General features: G+C 39.4%; 1 protein-coding gene across 2 annotated transcripts in view; it reads left to right on the top strand.

Annotated features, from left to right (window-relative positions):
- trim67 (tripartite motif containing 67) overlaps positions 1 to 17,727 on the top strand; it is a 59,515-nt gene that overhangs the window by 28,156 nt on the left and 13,632 nt on the right. Inside the window, exons 3-6 of one of the 2 annotated variants that reach the window (XM_014409654.3) lie at positions 163 to 285; positions 5,464 to 5,574; positions 8,678 to 8,831; positions 17,037 to 17,117. In XM_014409654.3, coding sequence (XP_014265140.3) covers positions 163 to 285; positions 5,464 to 5,574; positions 8,678 to 8,831; positions 17,037 to 17,117 — 469 coding nt within the window. The remainder of the gene's footprint in view (positions 1 to 162; positions 286 to 5,463; positions 5,575 to 8,677; positions 8,832 to 17,036; positions 17,118 to 17,727) is intronic. The other variant, XM_076874060.1, reaches the window with a different exon arrangement.

The raw sequence follows: 17,727 nt of genomic DNA, 5'->3' as shown, positions 1-17,727 counted from the left end.
TCCAAACCCATAACGATGCTCACTTCAGAACATTTTAATGTAGATTTATTTTGGCAGGGAAGCCAAACATGGTGGTTTCATGAGTTAATATTACTTGTTCACTTTCTTTAATCAATTCATAACGACTGTGCTGCTTCTGTTGCTTTCGTCTTTCTTCTTCAGGAGAACGGAGTGGAGTTTGAAGCTTGCCTCGTGGCTCAGTGTGACTCTCTGATCGAGGCGCTGACCAGACAGAAAGCCAAACTGCTCACGAAAGTTACCAAGGAGAAGGAGTACAAACTAAAGGTAAGCTTGGTTGATGATAGCGAGACGTTGATTATAAAAAAAGTATGTTTTCAGGAATTTAAGTACCAGAGAGAAATTGCTGTCTCAGCTCGCTACCAGAATAAATTCTCTCTAGCAGCTTAGTCTTTTTTTTCATGATTTGCCTCTGTAAATCCACCCTGAGTTTATGTATCACATGGATGCCTGCCCAGCCTCAACGTGCCCGCCGACCGACTGACCGTCTGGCTGGCTGCTGGGTGGGGAGGGGTGAGGAAGAGGAGGAGAAGGAGGAGTGGAGGGTATTTGGATGGAAGCCCCAAGGACAGCTGTTGTCATTATCTGGAGGCTGGGGATCAAGATTTAGCCAGAGGGCAAAGAGCCGCAGGCTGCAAGGAAGCTGGAATAAGAGAAGAATAGCTGGTTGTAGACGGCTGAGAAAGCAATGTTAAAATCTTCACTACAATAAATGCTGATTAACTGATACAGCAGTTTAACTAGAGGCTCCTCTTCATGGTGAGAAGAGTACTGACTTTACAGTTGGATAGATAAGCGTCTGCAGCACTGCCTCTCCTTAAATTGCATTCATTTAACTGATTTAAAACAAAACATACTTTTAAGGAAATTTACGCCAAACTAATAATGTTTTTTACTAACAGAGTGAAAAATATATCTTTAATGTCTCTGTAAAGTTCCACAGTGTTCCATTTAATGTTTTTCCACCAAAATATTGAATCGTGAAGCTTGATACTCGCTACAGCATTATACTGGTTTTATGGCTGTGCTTAGGCACTCAAAGCCAGAATATAACATAATTACAAAAGACCGATGCAGCCATTATGGTGCCTTGATTCATTATTGCTTTTACATTTTGGCTGTTTGGAGCCAGATCTGGTCATAGTTGGATGTGAGGTTGGAGTACTAAGTTAATAATTCAGAATCAACTAATGCAATGCAAGTATTGCAAAGACACAGATACTTTCTGATACAAGTACTTTCGACCTGACCAAAGTACTTTTTGGATGGCCTGTGAGTATGACTGGTACTCATGCAACCTCACAGAAAGCCACATTCAGTTTGAGACTGCATGTGTATATATATTGCAGCTTCGTATCAGTCTCACAGCTTCCACCCACATGCCCAAAAAGTAGCAGCTCACATTTCACAACACCATAGTGTGAAGTCAGAGTCATTTAGGTATTAAGGCATGTCAAATATTAAAGTGTCATTTTGCACGTTATTTGTAGGTTTTCACATTACACCCACTTCTCAGATACAAGCAGTGCATACATACATCTACTGTTGCGTTGAACACAGACTGTGTTTTTATTTATTTGTCAGCAGGAAAATATAGAATATTATACTGTGTATAACTGCAGTTTAAGTACAAGCAATAGGCTGTTACAGTCTTTATTTATTTTTTGCTGATGCTACTATGACTATAAAAAATGTACAATTAGAATGTCAAAATTTATATTTTGGAAATATTTGTGTTTCCAGATCTTGGGATATTACATGTTGTAGACATAACATTTTCTCTTCCTGCTTTTCTTATTTTCGTTTCTAAATAGATCGTGTTGTGACGAAAACATGAGGGCCGAAATCTCGAAGCTGTGGATTAGTTTAGTTGCAAAACTGAGTTGAATGCAAGGAAAAGGGTGATAGTGAAAGATTGAGAATAAACATGTGAGTTGAGTGTAGAGTTGAGAGGATCACACAAATCTCATTGTGATTATTGTGTAAGAGAGGTTTAGAAGGCAGAGAATAAAAATTTGACCAGGAAACAAAGAAACCCCACAAAATACTCAAACAGTAACTAAGCTTTTTTTTGTTGTTTTTTACAGGATAAAGAGACCTGTTTGATTTTCCATCATCAAATAAAAACCTGTAAAGGAATATAGACTAGATGTTCTCACACTCAAATACTCGAGGGCTATAATGTTATAGTTGTTACAGTCAGAAGCCTTTAAAAAAAATCAAACCTGCCATTTTTGTGCTGCTGATTAATATCTTTAAGTCTGACCATTATTGTAAGAGGCTAAGTGCTGTCTTTGTTTGCTGCTAAATGAGAAGGTACCTTAAGAATTTTATGTTAAATAACACATTTAATCAAAATTAAAAGTAAGATTCTATTAAAAAGCTTCAACGCAAGTAGAAACAAAAAGCCCAATAGCAAGCATGACGAGCATTTCATTTCTTGTATACAGCCAAGAAGGTTTTATGAGTATTTTAGTGCTTTTTTTATTCTCTACATTATGAGTTTCAATTTATACTTGACATTTAGTCTAAAGTGTACTGAAAATAGATGTCAATAAAAATATTTTTGCTCTAACCTGAAATGAAATGTGATTCAGTGTCTGCTGAAGAGGCTGTGAGATGTACCTCCAATGAGGTGCATTCAATTACCGTGTTTCAATATCTGAACCCTTAAATTCATTTCAGATTCATGAGGAACATACGGGAAAAGCCCATCAGCCGGGGCTGCAGGAGCATGTGGGAGGGAGTTGACGGCAAGTCTCAGCGGGACAGAAAGCAATTGAAATAAATCTGAGATTTACTCAAGCGTCACGCCTCGTACTTCATGTTGTTTGCACGGAGGATAAAAGCGACGGTTCGGCAACGTGATTTGAAAAACAAATTTTCTCTTGGGAAATAATTTGAGTATGTGCATATTTTAAGTTGCACCTTTAGTAGACTTGTACAGTATGAGTGCAAATAAGAGAAAAACAAAGAAAAAAGGGAGTGACGTGACATCAAATACAAATACATGGATATTTCATGTGAGATAAGAAAACTTACTAAACGGATAAAATGCAAGAAAATATTTAGAAATTTCCTAAATTGTCATGGTCTTCATATTTCAACTCAGACAACAGATGACAGGTGAATAATTAACTGATCTCATAAACCATCAAATAAAAGACGACTAATTACCACAACTGCACCTAATTAACTCTCTGATCCATTTAGACGGCCATTGGTTAACGCTAGAATTAATTATTTTGGATGCAGACAAGTTTCAAAATATTTTCTGTCTAATCTCTTGCTTAAACTTTAAAACCTGAGGATTAAAGATTGCTCGTGAGTTAAAAGTGGTGCAGCTTGATTGCAAGAAAACAAAAGGTTAATAAAGCGATGACAGGTTGCAGACTTTCAATTAGCCCCAAAACGGCTGACTGTGACACACGTCCAAATCTCATTTCCCCTGGCTCGGGGTTCAGCCAGCAGACGGCATGTGTCTGGTGTCTGTGTGAAAGAGAGAGACTGGATGAAAAACAGAAAAGTGCGTTTGTCTGGTTGCGGCTGATAATGTTTCTGTGAAATTTATGAGAGATCAACAGATCGATTCCAGTTGTGGCATTATGGTGTCACGCTGTCAGACAGTCTTTAATTAATCCTTGACTGTTTTGCATGCCAGCCACTAACTCGTCTTTCGTGTCAGCCAGTTCCAACTGCCCATGTTCTGCTCCCTAATTACACTCCCAGTGCACATATAACAACCTGCTGCCAAGCTCAAAAATCAGTGTGATCCTGAGCTGGCAGTTCTGAACTTTTTTAGCGTGGTGCCACTTTTCTTTATTCATTACCTCCCATTCTTACTGAACTGTATTATTACTGAACTAATCTTAAGCGTCATTGTCGCTGAGAAAAAGTTGACCAGCATGAAAAAGTGGACTCCATGGACACCATTTACAGCTTTTGATTGTATCACAGATTAAATTGTTGTTTAAGTCCACCTCTTTGTATTACTGAGCATTTGAGAGAATTTCACAAGTTCACTCTGAAATTAGCAATATTTCTGCTGACAACAACGTAGTTGTAATTCAGTAAAAGGACTAGATGTTGCAATGCGTGATAATGCATGGCTTTAAATCGGGGCGATCGTAACTCAAGAGTTGGGATTCGCCTTGTAATCGGAAGGTTGCCGGTTCGAGCCCCAGCTCAGACAGTCTTGGTTGTTGTGTCCTTGGGCAAGACACTTCACCTAATGCCTACTGGTGTTGGCCAGAAGGGCAGATGGCGCGATATGGCAGCCTCCCTTCTGTCAGTCTGCCCCAGGGCAGCTGTGGCTACAACTGTAGCTTGCCTCCACCAGTGTGTGAATGGGTGGATGACTGGGTGTGTAAAGCACTTTGGGGTCCCTAGGTGGGACTAGTAAAAGCGCTATACAAATACAGGCCATTTACCATTTTAAATGGAGAAAATCTTGAGGAATGGCTGTTTTGAGGAAAGTCAGCCCAGAAACTTTACCAGCGGCACACATCGTTATGCCTCACTTTCGGTCTTTGTCCCAAGCTAATCTGCCTTTCCCCCCCCTTGGTTAGGTTTAGAGATTAGAGATCTGATCTAGATTATCATATTAAAATTTGGGACGCATCATCAGTAGTGGACCTTGGGTTCATCGGGTGCTTCGGCCATTATCACGAGACACCCTCATCCAAGGAGGCCCTGCCAGGGTTGGCAGGCCCCGGAGTGTCTCACTGGTTTACGTTAAATTATTTCTCTTCTTCTTTCTTCTGTTTAGTTTTCTACAGTTTATTTTCTTCTATCTATTCACTGCAACTGAGAAATAATACTTACCCCTCTAACATTTATGGAGCCGCACTTTTTCAAAGGGATAGAAATGGTGATAGAGAGAAGTAAGACAAAAGGGACAAAATAGACGATAGGAGAAAGTTGTGTCTCCATGTATATCTCCCCTGAGTAAGGCTAGTCCTACAACCAACCAAGATGCGCTTGAGTGTGCCTGGGACACATATAATGATATAATACCATATTGATGCTAAAGTTGTTCAAGTGAACCCAACAATCGACATCAAAGAATGGACAGACTGCCAGGGGCCTAAATAACTAGTCTTCTAGCCACTAAAAGGGTAATGCGGCACAAGTGAACTCAATCAGGCAATAAGGTTGGAAAGAGAACAAAGGTAGGAAGTTAAAAACAAAATGGAAAGATGAGGAAACAACTTTTTAAAGCAAGAGGATACAACTGAAAGAGAATAAACTCATGCAGGCAATGGAAGACACTAACAGGGGGCAAAGGAAGGCTCGGGGAAAAGGTCATACCTCAGAGTCTTTCAGAGTCTTTCACTTGTACAAACTGATTGAAACTGATACAATTAAACATAGTGAAAATATTTCAGATGCTCATCTCAGAATAATTGCTTTTAACAACTCATGCATCTGATCTGTTTTGTTCAGGTGGTACGTGACCAGATCACACACTGCACTATGAAGTTACGGCAGACCACCGGCATGATGGAGTACTGTCTAGAAGTCCTCAAAGAGAATGATCCAAGTGGTTTCCTCCAGGTATTTTACACACCTCATGTTTGTGCGTGTGAGACGAGTATGAAGATGAGTAACAGGGGATGTTACAAAGACAAAAAGAACACAAAAAAACAACAATTTCAGTTCACCATAATCTAAAAACTATTAAACATCTAAAACAACCGAACATCAGCACAAAAACAGCGTGTGGCAGAATACATTCCTTCTTTTGCTGAGGCCAAGGGAATTATGTTACTTAAATAAGTAAAGCACAGGACAAAACACTATGAGGTCTTACTCGATTAAAATTCAACCCAAATCAAATCTTTTTCTGAGATATTTTGAACCAAAAAATGGAAATGAAGGTAGGAAGGAAGCGTGACACACAGATCCTCTCAGCACATTAGGAGAAATCAGCTTCACGGGGAGCCTCTGATGTTTGTTGAATCGGCACAGCCAAAAAAAACAAGCAAACTGTGGCGTAGCAGAGGAAGGAGTCAGCACGGAGAACAGCAACAACAACAACCCCACATGCCTGCCTGCACTTCAGCACTACAGTCACAGCAACATGCATCTTATTTTAATACATCTGCAGCTGTTCTATTTTGAATTAACTTTACATGCCTAGTAATCAATAGGTTGACATGCTCAGTAGCTAATAAATAATCATTGATCTTTGTATGTATAGATGGAGAAACGTGACCTCCTCAGAAGAAATAAATGTTGGTTTCCTGCAGAACGCTAAATCATGAAGACTTTTCAAGACCATCAGACTTTTTTTTCATCTTTAAATCTGTCTCGAGTCTCAGCTCATGCAGAGTCTGGGCTTTATATCAAAGTTCACACAACTCTCTCAGGAAACAAAAAAGGCTTTATACAACTTTATTTGCATATCTTTAGTAGTATATATCAAAAGCGCTATATCTGGATGTGTGAAATCAGGGGGAGGTCGTTTTTGAAATTTGAAATAGAAAAAATATTCAGTATTTGTGTCACCACTGGAAATACTTCCTTTCCTTATGTGTTAGGTGGTACGCCTGGATAGAGCACGCACGTGATAGAGGAAGGGCACATGACACCCACTTACTCAACAATGACCTGCTCCCACAGACTCAGGATGCAGTGCATGTGCAGAAATATTTGTAGTGTATCAGCAAACATCTACGGGGGCATATTACAGCCACAGAGGGCAAGAAAAAAGAAAAAAAGAAACCAACACAACAGCAAAAAAGGTTTAAAGTTTAAAGTCATAAAAACAGAGAAAACAGTGATGAGAAAAAAGTCGGGTTTTATTTTTTGTGTAAAGGAACATTTCAAGGTTAAGTTGTAAAAAAAGTCATTATTTGAGGTTCTGGGATCAATAACTTATAAAACACATTATTAGACGCCAACGACAGATCTATCCGATGAGGTCGATAAAGCAGACCAGAAGCCACAAGCTCATTTTCAATAAAACCTGTCATCCTCTAACCTTGGCTAAAACACATTTAATAATGTTTAATTACATTTCTCAAGTCTTACAAATTATTGATTTTAAATAACAAAAACAAAGCAACAAAAAACAAACAAAAGTACGACGACAATACAGGGCTATTCTATTCTATTCTATTCTATTCTATTCAAATATGTGATTTTATTCCAACTTAAAGTTGAAAAATAAAGCAATACAGTTACATGACTTATTTCTTCATCTTTGTTCTTGTAAATTTCAGCTGTTTGATCAAAATTCACAATTTTAAATCTTGATTTTTTTATTTTTATTTTTTTACCTTGAGTGGCCTTCATTTGCAGTCATAAATGTGCCTTTATGGTACTGAATAAAAACACACATGATTTCCAGATATTCCAGAAAATAAGCTTCCTTTTTCTTTACCCATTCTGAAGCATAAGCAGTGTTGGGTAAATTACTTTAAATTACAGTTGTTACATTACTAGTTACTTCTATCAAAAGTAATCCAGTTACTTTCAAAGTAACTAGTTACTCAGGAAAGTAACTTTGGTTTTACTCAGAATTCTCTTGTTAATGTGTTGCTTCCAGTCTTCTAGCCACAAGTGCACTGTGCCACCTACCAATAGAAAGGAAAAAATAATGTGCATATTTCCAAATATGTGGGAGATAAACAAACAAGACAGACGGGACTTGCGACAGATAAGCCGATCAGCTGATCATTGATCAGTTTCATGATTGAAGTAGAAACAGGAGAGGGAGGGGGAGAGAATGAGAGAAGAAGAGACAGCTGCAGCGTAAAGACAATAACTCCAGCTTTGTGTCTTTTTCATTGTAGCTGAAGAATGGGACAAACTGCGTTCCTTTTCAGCTCAATACAAAATATTTTCTCTGAATACGAGACGATTCCATTTTTTAGGGAACGGTTGGCAACTCTAATAATTAACCTTATGAACAAAATAAAGTTCAACATCAGTAACATCATAGCAGCTGCCCAGCTGTATAGAAACTCCGTCATGCTAGCTAGTATGCAGTACAAAAAAGTCAGCATAACTAAAATAAACTCCACCTAAACTTGGTTTATATCTGACCCAGATAGACTGCAGGTCATAACTTCTTACCTGAAGTTCAGTTCACTTGACACTCGGACACCCGCCTCGAGTCTCTCCTCCTGCCTCCCCTTTCCTTCATCTACCTGCTGGCCTCCACCACTTGCTAATGTTACTGAATCTGTGGAAGATCCGCGATAGCCACCACATAATAACTAGTTACCGTGCTCGTTACCACAGTAATAACGTAGTTACTGTAACGCGTTACTTAATAATGCGTTAGTCCCTACACTGAGCATAAGTAATGGAAACAATCATGCAATGTATTCACTAGAGGTTGGGTTTTTTTGTCTTATCCTCAGATCAGGGGTCTAATTCATATCTTTAAATATTTGAACTGCACTAATGTGAGCCTCATTTCACTTGTCAGACACAGTGTATGGAAGCCGGGCCAGTCAAATGGAAAATCCACTTTGTATGCAGGGAGGGCCTCTGATATTTTCCAATGTATTTAAAAGTATATAAATATTGAATGAATGTGTTCTCATTTCCAGCGTTTTCTTCATTCTTTACTTCTTACAAGTAAACCATTGCTGAATCTATACTGTGTCTGCAAACTTCAACTTGCCCACTGTATGTGTTTGCGTAGATCTCAGATGCTCTGATTAAGCGAGTGACGTCATCTCAAGACCAGTGGGTTAAAGGGGCCCTGGAGCCAAAGGTTGGCCCTGACTTTGACCTCACTCTCAATACCGACTCGCTGCTACAGACCATCCTACAGCTGGACTTCTGCCAGGGCAAAGGTGAGCACACGTTTGGACTTTAAGACCAACTGTACTACTACAACTTAGTCAAATTAAAAAATCTCTTTAGCTGTATATTTAAAAGGCGTACTCCACTTTATAAGGCATGAGTCTCACACGAGAGAAAACTAGAAAAGAATGGTAAAGCTAGTTTAACTAAGATGTACGGACAAGCTCAATGCTGGGAATTTCTCAGTTACTCTGCTGGGAACAACAGATTGATTGATTTATTAACTTTGAATTGAGAATAATTTGTTATCCTAGATTTACCTCTGTAAACCTTTGGCCTTTTATACTAACTTGATGCATCTCAGAGTCCTTGCTTCAAGCAATTCGCTCCTCACTGGAGGTGATGATTGGTTGCTTGTGGACTTACCAGCCTCTGGTTGCCTAGGTAATCATCTAATGTATTTACCACCAGATAATATGACAATCAGCAGTATCCTGCAGTATCACTGATAGTCTCTTCACTTGCACACCTGTCTCTGGCCACCACATTGCTTCAAATCATCAAGCAGCCTCAATTCTCCTCCCATTGAGATCATATTCCTCACAAAAATCTTACTATATGAATCTTTTTGAACAAAACTGTTCCTACACAGTGAGGAAAACTGAGGAACAGTTCAGGGTTGTGGCTGAATTTGGAGGCTGACCACAGATTTTGACTGGGTTGCCAGAATACTCATTTTCTTGAGCTGCACATACATATTGAAGTCCTGGGCCCTGTTTCAGGAAGCCGGTTTGGAAAACTCAGAGTGAAAAACGACACTCACGGTTGAGTAACCCCGAACTGTCCAACTCGGAATATTCGGTTTCAGAAAGGCTGATAACAATTAGTTCAGTCAACGCGGAGTTGCTTTAACCCCAAGTGAAGCGCGCGGACGAGGATACATAAAGCCCTGATAAGCGGAGCACAGATTAAGCGAGTCACCACGGAGACGGAGGGAAAGAAGGCGCGGTCAATGTATTTCACAGCGCTTGAGGCCGAAATTCTGATGGCAGCATATGCCGATAACATGCAAATTCCGCGGAAAAAAGTAACACAGCCTCAGCTGCAAAAGAAAGGGAGCATGCATGGCAAAACATAGCCGACAGAGTCAATGCGTGAGTGTTAATATAAACATTGATCTAGGGATTTCCACCCATTTAACACGTTATTTTATCATATGTTATTTTATTTGTTATTTTATACATTTTATTTTGTGATGTGATGTGAGCGCAGGTGCAACCCAACAGGCCCCAAACGTTCCTGGCAGCAAGTAAAAATGAAATATAAAAATATAGTCCAAACAGGTAAGGTGTAATTGTATTATGAGCCATAGTGCTTGGTCTGTTTGTCCCATGTAAATCAATTGCAGTTAGAGGCTACATTAATTTTCTTTCTGTAAGCACTTATTGAAATTATCTGAGCACATTACAAGTACATATTTGCTTACTCTGTATGCTCAAATGTGGCCCGTTATAGCCAACAGAAAAAAAGCGGAGGCCCGAAAAACAGGTGGGGGTCCTCCACCACCACCACTCACAGAGGCTGAGCAGTTGGCCCTCAGCCAAAACAGTGGGCGCCCTGTGGCCGAAGGCATCTCTGCGGGGACATCCTCTGAGTCAATAACCCCGCAAGACACAAGTGCCTACATAAGGGGTAAATTCAAAATAATACATGATGTGCATACATCCTTTCTTCACAGTCACCTTTGCAGTGCTACTCATTCATTTGATAAACTCTTTACCATAATGAATTATTTTGTAGTGAAGTTATTTTCCGACTGATTTTGCCTTCCCTCAGCCTTGGTTGTCTTTGAGAGCATAATGACAATGAAGTGTAAGGTGATTGGTATGTTTGTTAATTGCCATTTGGTCCCTTGTAAGTTATAAGTGACCTGTATAAACCTCATATTCTATCAGTTGATGGTGATGGTGTACTGCATCTGGTGCAGCCTCCTGTTGAGCCAGACCAACATGCAGTTGTGAGTAATACTCCACAGATTATATGAGTTTACAGTAGAACAGCAATGTTGTTTATTTCTTTACTACAGGAAAATAATGAAGAAACATTGACAGCTGTTACAGAGGAGGAAGCAACAGAGACACTTTATGAGGTTTACATCTTTTAATACTTTGTGTACAGGAAACACAGGCGACCAATAAAGCCAGTTGAACAAAAAATCTGTTTATTCTTCTTTCAACATGTTGAGGTGATGGGTCAAAAGAAATGATTGTGACATATGGTGTCTCTGACTGCTCTTCCATCTTGTATGTCCGTGGGAGGGTCAGGATGTTCATGGTTTGGATCACTGCTGATGTTTGGTTCAGAAGGACAGTGTTCTCCTCTAATTGTGGCAATGTTGTGAAGAATCACACATGCCACAATAATGTCACATGCCCTTTCTGGGGTGACCCTGAGTCTTTGCAGGCACTGGAACCGGGCCTTAAGCATTCCGATAGTCATTTCAATTCTGGCTCTTGTCCTGCAATGAGCCAGATTATATCGCTGCTGTGGGCCCGGTTCAGGGTCAGGGTAAGGGGTAAGCAAATAGGGTAAACATGGATACCCCCTATCACCAAGCAATTAGCCAGTGAACTCTCCTAAGACAGAAGGGTACACTTCAGTTCAAATGTCCCTGAAGCAATTGGTCTTTATATATTTTAAAGTATTTTCAACTCACCATGTCCAAATTTTGTGCTCAGTGTACATTCACGGAATATTTGTGAGTCATGGACAGAGCCTGGCCGCTTGGCTTCCACATTTGTGATAATGTTGGCAGCATCACATATGATCTTCACAGTGCAGAGAACACAAATTAGCATCCATTACTATGATGAAATAATTTGTTAGTTTGAAATGCTACAGGGAACTATGTACCTGTACATTAATGCTGTGGAAAGACTTCCTGTTCACATAGTCTCCTTCATTTACTGAAGGAGCAATGATTGGAATGTGAGTGCCATCTGTACAGCCAATCACGCCTGGGAACCGTGGGAATAAATGTAAAATTTAAGTAGTAGTTCAAGTATCACCACATCATGAATTAAGTTCTGTTCATCCTGCTACCTGCAATTTTGTGGCATCCCTCTTTGATAAATCTTGTGGGTCTATGACCGGGGAACACCACAAACGAGTGCAGGAGACGTTTCAGTGCAACTGTAACATTCCTGGCTGCCCGACAGACGGTAGCCTTGGAAACGTGCTCAGCGTCACCAATATTATACAGAAAGCTCCCGTTTGCAAGAAACCGAAGTGCAATACAAATAATATGCAATGAACTGAGAGCATGTCCGCGATGTGTCACATGCGTAATATATGGCCTGAGGATGTTATCCAAATAAATTATAGATTGTGCTGAGAAACGGTAACGTTCACACAGAAAATCATCAGGAAATGATAAAATGTCCAAACGCGCTCTAATCACTCTCTCCCGGCGGAGAGCTCTGCGGAGAATTTGGGCTTCACGATCTACTGGCTCTTCAAGGAAGTGGCACGCCATGTCCGACACTTCCTACTGTCAGGTTTCCGACAAAGGGGCGGAGACAGTCAGGGTTAGTTGTAGTAAACCTGCTAGGGGGCAGGTTAGCTTCACGGAGTGTGTCGTCATAGTGACTCACTCAGGCTGCAGCTGAACTCGCGTTGTGAAACCGAAAACCCAGAGTTTTCGTTAACTCAGGGTATACTTACTCAGTTTTTCCACTAAACCGGCTTCCTGAAACAGGGCCCTGGAGTAAAGCTCACTTGTAAGCTTGCCAACGATTTACTTAAAAAGTCTCTATGATTATAGATATATGTAAATAATTTTGGCATGCACAAACATACACAAACAAGATTCATCTAAAGCAGGGGTGTCAAACTCAAATACACAGTGGGCCAAAATTCAAAACTGGAACAAAGTCGCGGGCTAACATTAATATTTATTTAAAAAAAAAAATCTTCCTCCAGATATAAGAATGAATCTTTTCTTATGGACTCAAATAAGTTTTACTGGAAAACTGAATATGGAACAAGCAAAGCTTAATACTAAACAATATATATATTAGCTGTATAATACCAGTAGGCCAGCTCTAATAGTAATTTGGTATGGCTTCACGGGCCAAATGTAATTAGGCTGCGGGCCAAATTTGGCCCGCGGGCCAGAGTTTGACACCTATGATCTAAAGTCAACAAAATAAGATTTAGCTGCTATTGCTCTTTTCTTTTAAGGTTTCTTTAACTCATACTACAGTGTGCACATCTAATTATTTATTAATTGGCTGTTGCTACCCAGCAGCCAGTTGGCACGCATGAGTAAACAGCGTGTTTTATATTCATTCCGCTGCGGTCTCCGAGATTACCCAGATGTATAGTTAATGTATATTAAATATGTAATCACCAATATGCATATTTTATTTGCATATGGCTGCACTTAGGCGGTGAAGATGGGATGTCTTCCCTGTGCAGAAGCAGATTCAACCTGGTTACTTTGCTAGAAAAGTAAATAATGCTGACCGGTCTTTGTTATCAGCTATTAAGAGTACAAAATCCATTAAATCATAAGCAAAATACTCATTTTCACAATGAGGAAATTACATTCAGTGGAGCTCTGTGTGTGATAAATTTTATATTCGGTATCATAACTGTGATTATGCACTCTTGTAATGTTATGGTTCATCTTGGGTGACACTTCCAATGAGCTGCAGCAACGTTTTTTGTCCCCAACAAAGTCAACTTCCTAGAAAATAAGGACACTAGCTCTTACAGACACGACAAAAACTTAGTGAATTAAATTTAAAAATGTGTCCCGGGTCTTCAGGTCATGGCTTGAGTTAAGTTCTACTTCAAATAGATTTTCTCCAATTTAAGCTCCACTCAAACTTCTTAGAAAGCCAGAAAGCTTTGATCAGCTCTCTTTTCTTCTCCAAGACTGGGGATGTGGAATTCAGTTGTATGATTCCTTTCTCTCTCACCCATTATCTGGTATGGACTTTAACGACGGACAATTTCATTTTAAGCATTTGAATTTTAATCTTTGACATACAGAGCACCAACAAAAGGTATGTTTGTACTCAAATATTAAGTTTGTTTAAACCCATATACTGTAAATAAAAGATGTGCATAGCCATCATAACATCCTCCACAGGCATAAAGATTCATTAGTTATTCCTCCTCTGCATGTTTTTTATCTTTCATTTTCTTTTCTTGTCTTCACCTCAACTTTTCTTAAAACGAGATGCTAATAGTTGCATGAGATGGTTGAGTTGAGTAGTTTAGGTTAACAGTAGGTGGCTTGATTAGAAACACAGAACTGTAATTCACTGTCTATTAATTGTATAGGATACTAGTTTGTGGCTAAACAAGCTCAAAGCAAAATGCAATTATTGGAAAAACAGAACAGCTGATTCTTTGTACAAAAATGAAACTAATTAAATTAAACACTCTACAAGACCTATCACTTAAAGCAGTTACATCTTTAATTATGCACAGCTTTAAAGCTATGTCCACGCATAGCTTTGGAGCAAAGTGATTCGTTCCTCACTCATCTCTTTGAAGCTGACAGCTGATTGCTCACGGACATTCCTGGCTCTGGTTGCCTAGGTAACCTTCTAATGTATTTTGCAGTAGTTTCTGTGTGATAACCAGGAAACAGGGCTAAGAACTACAAAACTGCCTTTTTACATTTTTGTAATTACATATTAATAAACTATTAAAGTGAACTTCATATGCTTTAAATTGTGACAAATATTACTATGAAATGTAGTAGAAACATTACCAAACATTTCCTTATAATAAGCCACAATATTAAACATAAAATTTGCATTGATACCGTCAAACAATGCTGAATACTGGATAATAGGATTATACTGTTATACTTTTATAATAATATAGCAGCAGCTGCTCAGCTGCACTGGAAAGAATATAACTTTGCACCTCTGGTAAAATATGCAGCATAAAAAAGCGTAGAACAAGCATACGGCATTATTTGTGTGCCACTATTCTGAGCGCGCATTAAAAAAAAGTGGGCGCACGTAAAAAAAATTTGCAGGTACAAGTGTTGCATTTTGAGGAGAAATTTATTTCGAGCAAAGAAAAGCTAAATTTGAGTGAACAAAATTCATTGCTGCGTGCAAAAAATGTATTTCAGTGTTTAGGTAGCACACACACACACACACACACACACACACACACACACACACACACACACACACACACACACACACACACACATATATATATACAGGGAGTGCAGAATTATTAGGCAAATGAGTATTTTGTCCACATCATCCTCTTCATGCATGTTGTCCTACTCCAAGCTGTATAGGCTCGAAAGCCTACTACCAATTAAGCATATTAGGTGATGTGCATCTCTGTAATGAGAAGGGGTGTGGTCTAATGACATCAACACCCTATATCAGGTGTGCATAATTATTAGGCAACGTCCTTTCCTTTTGCAAAATGGGTCAAAAGAAGGACTTGACAGGCTCAGAAAAGTCAAAAACAGTGAGATATCTTGCAGAGGGATGCAGCGTGATCATCGAACAATCAAGCGTTTCATTCAAAATAGTCAACAGGGTCGCAAGAAGCGTGTGGAAAAACCAAGGCGCAAAATAACTGCCCATGAACTGAGAAAAGTCAAGCGTGCAGCTGCCAAGATGCCACTTGCCACCAGTTTGGCCATATTTCAGAGCTGCAACATCACTGGAGTGCCCAAAAGCACAAGGTGTGCAATACTCAGAGACATGGCCAAGGTAAGAAAGGCTGAAAGACGACGACCACTGAACAAGAAACACAAGCTGAAACGTCAAGACTGGGCCAAGAAATATCTCAAGACTGGTTTTTCTAAGGTTTTATGGACTGATGAAATGAGAGTGAGTCTTGATGGGCCAGATGGATGGGCCCGTGGCTGGATTGGTAAAGGGCAGAGAGCTCCAGTCCGACTCAGACACCAGCAAGGTGGAGGTGGAGTACTGGTTTGGGCTGGTATCATCAAAGATGAGCTTGTGGGGCCTTTTCGGGTTGAGGATGGAGTCAAGCTCAACTCCCAGTCCTACTGCCAGTTTCTGGAAGACACCTTCTTCAAGCAGTGGTACAGGAAGAAGTCTGCATCCTTCAAGAAAACATGATTTTCATGCAGGACAATGCTCCATCACACGCGTCCAAGTACTCCACAGCGTGGCTGGAAAGAAAGGGTATAAAAGAAGAAAAACTAATGACATGGCCACCTTGTTCACCTGATCTGAACCCCATTGAGAACCTGTGGTCCATCATCAAATGTGAGATTTACAAGGAGGGAAAACAGTACACCTCTCTGAACAGTGTCTGGGAGGATGTGGTTGCTGCTGCACGCAATGTTGATGGTGAACAGATCAAAACACTGACAGAATCCATGGATGGCAGGCTTTTGAGTGTCCTTGCAAAGAAAGGTGGCTATATTGGTCGCTGATTTGTTTTTGTTTTGTTTTTGAATGTCAGAAATGTATATTTGTGAATGTGGAGATGTTATATTGGTTTCACTGGTAAAAAATAAATAATTGAAATGGGTATATATTTGTTTTTTGTTAAGTTGCCTAATAATTATGCACAGTAATAGTCACCTGCACACACAGATATCCCCCTAAAATAGCTAAAACTAAAAACAAACTAAAAACTACTTCCAAAAACATTCAGCTTTGATATTAATGAGTTTTTTGGGTTCATTGAGAACATGGTTGTTGTTCAATAATAAAATTATTCCTCAAAAATACAACTTGCCTAATAATTCTGCACTCCCTGTATATACATGCATTATAGTATGATTTCAGTAAGTGATTACTGCTGAGTAATGTAATGTTACTCAGCAGTAATCACTGTTGATACAAAATAACTGCTTGGATATTACTGGGGCAGTGATGATAGTGATGATAAAATTATTGCCTCCTTGTTTCCAACTTATTACCCCACAATTACCAAATTATTACCTAGCTCTAAAAGTGCTACCTAAAAACACAATCTCTTGTCTTATCACTACACAAATACTACCTAAAACTACAAAATACTACACAAAATAATGCAACACAAAAAGGACAACAAAACCTTCAAGTTTAGGCTTGACAAACGATTTTTGTGTTTATCAATGATAATTTTTGGACCTTTAGTTAATATCATTGTGACAAATAAGTGTATGATTGATACACTACACTTCTGGTCATCCTTTTTACTTCTTTAGAGAACACTGACTTAAATCAACATCATATTTCCAGATGTACAGGAGAATCCAAAATTGAAACAAATGCAGGAAGCAGGCAGTGGTGAGGCTGAGATGGAGACAGAGAGCCCAGGAGGTATTTCAGAGACTCTATTTTTCACTGTAAATCTCTGTTTCCCTTCCTTGCATATATTTTGTCACTCCTGCCTCGTTCCTTAGCCCCGATAGCTCTCTGGTTGGAAACTCACTGGTCTTTTTGTCCCACAGTGTTTCTCTGGTGTTTTCCCTTTGCATGTTGTTTTTCAGCTCTTCAACAGTAAACGACACTGATCTGCTGAACAGTTCTGCACAAAGATCTTTGTTTCCTGCGATAATTTTGTTTCACATATTACTAATGACACATATATAAAAATATAATTATGCATGAATTAAACTGTGGCAATACAAATCATAGGGAGTAAGTATATACTGAGGAAATGTGCAGTAAACATGATCCTCTAATCATTTTGTTTTCACATATTCAGTCTTGCTTGATAGCTATAGACTGATCAGCCACAACATTAGAATCTGCTTCAATCCATCAACATTTGGGACTTCTGCAGGTGTCCTTTGGTCTCTGCGATCAGGTAGCAGATCATTTGCCTGCTGGAGGTTGCGGGTGGGGCGTCTGTGGATCAGGCTATCTCTGGTACATCTTGTAGATTCATGTTTGCATTAGTATCTGGGCTGTTTGAAGGATAATTTAA

Source organism: Maylandia zebra, linkage group LG15, assembly GCF_041146795.1.
Source record: "Maylandia zebra isolate NMK-2024a linkage group LG15, Mzebra_GT3a, whole genome shotgun sequence".
Lineage (NCBI taxonomy): Eukaryota > Metazoa > Chordata > Actinopteri > Cichliformes > Cichlidae > Maylandia > Maylandia zebra.
The sequence above is the reverse complement of the archived record's forward strand: the minus strand, read 5'-3'. Positions and strand labels throughout refer to the sequence as shown.